Here is a 7,261-nt window from a genome sequence, read left to right on the forward strand (position 1 = left end):
GATTAACATTACGGTTTTTCAGGTTAGAGGTATAGTTGCTAATCTCAAAGTGATCTTTCAAATCCACTAAATGTCTTCAGAAGGGAAGACAGTCAAAGCAGTTCTTGATTGCGTTTCAGACTGGAGATAAGATACCGCATGAAAATTTAATGAACTGTTCTTGAAGAGGAGAAACTTCAACTTATTTTTCCTTTCCTGTGCCAAAACTAACTTCCCCCCCACCTAAAAAAGCAGTCTACATACCTGATTATGACAAACTACCCCTTCTCTGGAAACCAGAGAAACCCTCCTAGAAGCACCCGTTCTTTTGTAATAGAGCAGCTGCTCAATCTCATCATTATAATCTATGTAAAGCAAATGCTCCACTAAATCCTGTGAGTACTGTGGAACTGACCGCTTTATCATGCAATATTAGACTGCAGTGTCTGTCTGAGCATCTTAGGTCATGCAGCCAGTTCCACAAAGGCTGCAGAAACAGGAACTTTCATGATGCAGGTGTTGATGCATAAGCAAGGCTGGAGTATAAAGAACTTGGAAGGAAGCCGCACAAAGATGAAGATGTGAAAATCGCAGTATGAGAGTGGGAGAAGCAGAGAACCACAGGACTGGGAAAGTGAGGATGTAGAAAAGTGAATGTGGAGAAAGGAGAAAACATGCAAGTTAAGGTCCAACTTTCTCTTCTAAGAATGGGTAAAAAAATAACAGTAACTATGCTCAATCATTCTTGGTTTAAGCAAGTATAGCACTTTATAAGTATAGTCTTGGTTGCAAGCAACTCTGTTACAGTTACCCTAGAGCAAGTGTTTCTGTCATGACGAATCTCTCGTCAAATAAAAATTTCAGTGAAAGCACACGCATTTCCATTACAGGTAACAATTCCAGACATTCCAGGCAGAGCTGACATTGCAAGAAGCTACATACAGGGAGAAACCGTACAGACAGCTCTAAATTTGTCTAAAGCTTATTCAAGAAGCTGTTAAAATGCAAAGTACCTGTGATGTCTTCATAATTTTTCATTTTAAGCTTTCTTCAACATGAAACACACAGATAGCGATTAAAATGTACATTTTTAAATACAAGTTTAAAAATATGTATCAAAAAAAGCCTTTACATTCCTATTAATATCTAAATTAGAACTTAGAATTACACAGCTACTGCTGCACTATGAACATCGCCTTTCAGACGGTGGTTGTAGGCTGACATCACTTCAGGGCACATCCATATTGTGATCCAATCCGCACAGTGCGGCAACACCTTCACTGTCTGTCACTTCCCTATTCATTGTTCTGGCACTCCTAACCTGACTGATGACAGGAAGCGGAGCAAGACTTTAAGTTCACTGATGCACTGACTAAGTCTGATGGACAGTGACACAAATTTTGTAACGTAGGAAGGATGTGGGCAAGGGCTTAGGAAACGCACACAATCTAAGAACACAGGGATGGTATATACGGTGCAGAGGATGCAGAAGTAGGAACAGGATCGTTGGGATCATCAACCAGAGGTCGGGTTCTGGAGCAGATCACCATTCCAGAAGATCTCAATCACTTCATCAGTCTATGAGATTGGACGTCCAACCACTAAGCTGTTTTTCTGACTTTTGCCCTTGGTTGACTAACTACTCTTGATTCATATGAGGAAGGTGATGATGACAATGAAAACGAAGGCATTCAGAAAGAGGCAGCAAGAAAACGGTCACTGGAAGTTTAACATTGGGCATTCAGTCTCTAAGATGAAAATGCAGCTGAGATCTTCTGGAACAGTGACTCACTCCAAGAAGCCGGGATCTGCTCCGCTCCCGTTGGCCGTACTGATGATCCTGTCCCTGCCTTTCCATCCTCTACACCATATTATACGACACTGTCTGAGTATTTGTGTGCACTTCTTAAATCCCTGCCCACATCATCCCTCTACCACAATATTTCTTACAGGAAGAACTGCTTTGCTATCCATCATACCAGTGTCTGACACACTTTTCAGGAGCGTACTCTATAAATATCAGCGTATGCCTGTATAAGACACCATCATTTGTTTAATTTGGTCCTAGAGATGTGAATTGCTCTGCTGGTACCATAAACAGAAGCAGACATTCTCAAAGACATTCTCAAAGGCTATGCATAGAAAGGAGAATGCAGTAAAACCCAAAAGACCACAGAGACTAGGGTGACTATGGCAATCAGTCAGACACACTTACTCTGGAATATGAGACTGCATTTTAAATACCTTCAAAATTAAATCTTGCACCTATGCTTACTATATTCATATCACTGTATATATGACAATAGTTTCATATATATTTAAGACTATCATAAACCATGCCCTGCTGCTGAAAGGATGTATCCTTCCTTATCCCTTCACGATACAATCACTTGCACAGTTGCTCCGTAGCCTAAATCTGTGTTAACACCAGCCACTTTTGGAAAGGTAAATTAATTCAGATCACTGCATGGCTGCAGATGATGGCAGAAGAAAAGCTCACAGAAGGCAGCAAAAGGTATTAAATGCACCGTTCTGGTCTCCAGTGCAAGAAAAGACCAAAGCTGCAAGTAACTTCAGCAAATTAATATTGATAAAACTGCTGCCACCTTCACCAACCACTGGGAGAAGAAAAAGAGCACTAAGACAGCAAATCAGTGCTGCTAAGTCTAAAGCCAGACTGAAGCAGGTATGCCCTGGTTTCGGCAGGGATAGAGTTAATTTCCTTCCTAGTAGCTGGTACAGTGCTGTGTTTTGGATTTAGGGTGAGAACAATGTTGATAACGCACCGATGTTTTAGTTGTTGCTAAGTAGTGCTTACGCTAGCCAAGGACTTTTTAGTTTTCAATGTTCTACCAACTGAGAAGGCTGGAGGTGCACAAAAAGCTGGGAGGGGGCACAGCCAGGACAGCTGACCCAAACTGGCCCAAGGGACATTCCATACCATGGGACGTCACGCTTAGCATATAAAAAAAAGACGTTTGGAGTGATGGCGTTTGTCTTCCCAAGTAACCATTCCGCGTGATGGAGCCCTGCTTTCCTGGAGATGGCTGAACATCTGCCTGCCCATGGGAAGGAGTGAATGAATCCCTTGCTTTGCTTTGCTTTGCTTGCATGCGCGGCTTTTGCTTTACCTATTAAACTGTCTTTATCTCAACCCACGAGTTTTCTCACTTTTACCCTTCCAATTCTCTCCCCCATCCCACTGGGGGGGAGTGAGCGAGCGGCTGCGTGGTGCTCAGTTGCCAACTGGGGTTAAACCACGACAAGGTACTACCATAGTTTTTGAATCCTGGACTCAACTAAGTGTCTTGGATCTAGAAGCTGAAAAATAGAGACCAGCATGTCTGGAAAGCAAACTGGGACAAAGGAAGAGAGATAGCATGAGGAGTCAAAAGAGGAAGGAAGAGCTCTGCTCTGGATTAGGTGCTGAAAATTAATGGAAAACCCCAGGCCCTATCAGGCTCTCATTTTTCAAACATGAGGTTTTTCTATTTTTGTTTTAGCCCATCAGGGGAGGAAAAAAAAAAAAAAAAGAAAGAATATCCTACAGGCAAGACAGTGCAGTACATGAAATAGATTACATTTGAGGTTAAATGGGCCTTCATACATTATTTAAATCAACTAAGTAGTTTCAAGCTAAGTTTCAAGACATAAGTTAAACTGCACAAAAAACTTTTAATCTGTAAACCTCACTTCACTAGCACAGACTTTTATCAGCATTCCTCACAGGTTTTTGCCTTAGACACATTCATAATGTTCTCCTTGTCTTGATCCTGACAGTACAAACATCCTGCCCTTAGCAAGTAGAAGCTTTTATTGGCCATTTTACTGACAGATACACTTTCCACCTCGCAGCAAACAAAGTTAAATAAGCAGTAACACAGCGTCTCCTCCAGCAATTCTCTAAGTCAATAGAGCAATACTGGTCACATAAAATGGAGAAAGTTACTGAAAATTGTTATTTTGTCCCGCCTGACTTACAGCCATCCCCTTTCAGATATCTGGTAGGTGAACATTTGCAAGACATTCGTTTTTATCTCTTTATTTTGCACTTCCTCTAGAGATACAATGAAAACACCACTTCATTTACCACCACTCTTTTGCATTGACTGCAGGTATCAGTTAAACAAAACAAAAAAGAAGCTACAAATACCTTGTTTCTGGAAGTTATAATTTGCTTAATAACAATTCTGTCCGCTAACACCAGCACCTTTGTGACAGAAGAAAGCAACAACCTTGCAGCTTTTACCACACCCGTTTTGTCCGTAAAGATTGTTATGTGGCTATCAGATTCTGGATGATCCAAGCTTGCCACGTCCGTCAGCTGTGCGATTGTTTCACCTAGGGGGGAAAAAAGAAGTAATTAACATTTCATACTTACAAAAAAGATACTGGGCCATTAAGCATTCTTAACTTTTACCTTTGAGGGATAAAACTACAATTTCAGAGCTACCTACAGCTCTTATTTCACTTCACTTCCTTCTACTGACTGTTGGTGGCACCCTCTCCATATTTAAATTTGGACTATTATTCAGTACTGCCTCATTCTTCCACCTGTAACATACACTAATTTTCTTACAGTAGTCTACAGATATTTGAGGTGGAGGGGGTGGAGCTGGGGAGTGTGGAGGGAGAAAACATTCATGGGAGATATTTTTCCAGTTTTAATAGCGAAAGTCAAATCAGTGTTGACACTTGCAGCATCAACCCAGTGAAGGAGTGGGATGCAGCAAGGAAGGAAGAACTACAAATCCCCCTCCACTTTCCAAATTTCAGTTAGTATTCCCATAATTTATGGATTTCCTATTCCTGTAGAAGTCTTCAGGCATGAAGAATAAAGAGATTCCAAACAGTAGCTTTATAACTTATAGGACTGGAGCATTATAGTGAGACTACTGTACTTTATGTTCAAAGGAGGGCCACCAAACAGTATGTTGTCAGAGATAGGAGAGAAAAAAGGCAGAGAAGCACTGACTTTCAATTCATAAGCATCTTTTTATTCAACCAGCATTTAATATGATACTAGTTAAATAGTTAAATTTGACCAATTTTATTTTTTATGTGGTTAAAAATTCTACAGTCCAATGCAGCCAATGGATCTCCTTGTCTGAGAAAAATCACAGGCCCCTATCCAATTAAATCTTCTGGAGTGCCCTAGATAATAGTGCAATAGAGGAAAGGCATAGAGCAGTCTCCTATTCCACAACCACAGAAGGACTGCTGGGAGACTGAACTCAGGCAAGGTCTGAGACATGTTTTTTGTTAGCATGCAAGACAAGATGATCATCCACAACTAACCTGCAGATCATCCTTGAAGATAAAATCTAGGACATTTGATCGAGTCCCCTGTGACTCATCTTCAAAACCTCAACTAAGCTAATTCACCTAAGCAGACGAAATACTCCAAAAGCATGATAAAGCCAGAGGTCCCATATGAAGAACCTGAGGGTGCATTATTAGTCCAGAAATACCACACACAAACACTATGGAACAAGGAAAGCCTGAGAGTCCTTCAAACCACAGAGCTCCATGCTTCATAGTGTTTATGTATAGATTTCTCTCCTCTGACAACTGTAATCCCTTGAGCTCCTAAGTTGCCTGAATAGGTATTGCACTATGGCAAGGAACTTCCAGTACTTTTGCTAGGACCAGGCCAGGTCATAAAAGTCATGCTACAAATAATCAGAGGGTCTCTCTAGGATAAGTATGCAAATATGATAAACAGAGTACACTCTGAGATGGTGAGTTCCACAGCTGAAGGTCCTGAAAATGAATAGAAGCAAGAAGAATTATAAAAGTACGGCTATTATCCAAACAGTGAGGGCAGCCAGATACACTAACAGTGAAGCTGTAGGACAAGTCTCCAGTCAGGCGCGGAGATCATTTAACAGCAAAACAGATTGTCCATTGCCTTCTCCAAAGTCAAATTCATTTCATTTCAGGTTAATCTCTAGTTGGAACTGTTCAACTTTGTCAGCAGATTAAACCCAATCTCTTCCTTTGACCTCAAAATATATGTGACAACATAAAATGCTGTAGAAACATACAGACAACAATTAAAATAGACGTAAAGTGCTTTTGGTAACCAAGGAAGGATGCACATCATTATCCCATTTCTTACGCTGTGGGATTCACCTTCTTCAAGATGAATTATCAAGTCATAGGTGAAGCATCTAGTCATAGAAAGAGTAATCAGAGAACATAGAAAGAGCTGCAACATCTGCCTGTCAAAAGCTCCACAGCCCTAGAAAATTGAGACTTCTGACAACAGAACAAAGGTTTCCTTCTCTGCCTGCAGATCTGCAACTACAGGAACAGGAATGGTGCCCTGGGAGTAAGCTATGAGGAGCAAGACCTGTTAGGGTAAAAAGTCTGAGCTAGGGACTATTTAAGCCAGCTGGGCATACACAAGTCCGTGGGATGCATCTGAGAGTGTCAAAGGAGCAGTTTGGTGTCACTGTAATTTTGCTATCACATCTGAAAGACTGTCACAATTGGGACAGATTTCCAATGATAGAAAGGCAACTTGCACACCTATCTTCAAGACGGATAACAAGACAAGAAAAATTCAGGCAATTATGGGCTACTCAGCCTCACGTCAGTCTCCAGGAATATTATTAAAATCATCTTGGAAGCCATTACCACATGAAGCAGAAAAAGGCAATCGGGAAGAGCCAGCACAGACCTGCAAGGGTGAATAGTCCCTTACTGACCTGAATGCCTTCTATGATGAGATGACACCATCTCTAGAAAAGGAAGTAATGGATGCTGTCTCAACTTCAGCAAGGCCTCCGACATGATCTCCCATCGTGTCCTTATAACTAAATCATGAGATATGTACTGGATAAGCGAACAATGAAGTGGGTAGAAAATGGACCTGACTGTTGGGCTTGGGGATGGTGGTAAGCGGTACAAAGCCCAACAGGCAGACAATTACCAGTAGTGTCCCTCAGGGACTGATACAAGGCATCAAAACTGTTCCCTGGATGATGGGCTAGCACATTCAGAAGTACGTGAACAATACCAAACTGGGGGAGTGTCTGATATGCTGGAGGACAGGGCTGCTAGACAGAGGGACAGGCCAGAAAGATGATCTGACGGGAAGTTTGTGAAGTCCAACAAAGGCAATAATACCAAGTCCTGCACCTGGGCCAGGATAACACCACGCAACAGTACAGGCTGGGATCACCTGTCTACAGAGAACCTTTGCGGGGAAAGACATGGGGGTTCTGGTGGACAAAGAGTTGAACAGGAGTCAGCAATGATGGCCAGCGGCACACTG

At 41.7% G+C, this 7,261-nt stretch overlaps 1 protein-coding gene across 1 annotated transcript in view; it reads right to left on the reverse strand.

Annotated features, from left to right (window-relative positions):
- CTNNAL1 (catenin (cadherin-associated protein), alpha-like 1) overlaps window positions 1-7,261 on the reverse strand; it is a gene marked incomplete at its 5' end in the record, with an annotated part of 39,980 nt that overhangs the window by 29,250 nt on the left and 3,469 nt on the right. The window contains one exon of the mRNA XM_009324952.1: window positions 4,133-4,320. Coding sequence (XP_009323227.1) covers window positions 4,133-4,320 — 188 coding nt within the window. The remainder of the gene's footprint in view (window positions 1-4,132; window positions 4,321-7,261) is intronic.

This window comes from Pygoscelis adeliae, unplaced genomic scaffold (assembly GCF_000699105.1).
Source record: "Pygoscelis adeliae isolate BGI_AS28 unplaced genomic scaffold, ASM69910v1 Scaffold135, whole genome shotgun sequence".
Classification (NCBI taxonomy): domain Eukaryota; kingdom Metazoa; phylum Chordata; class Aves; order Sphenisciformes; family Spheniscidae; genus Pygoscelis; species Pygoscelis adeliae.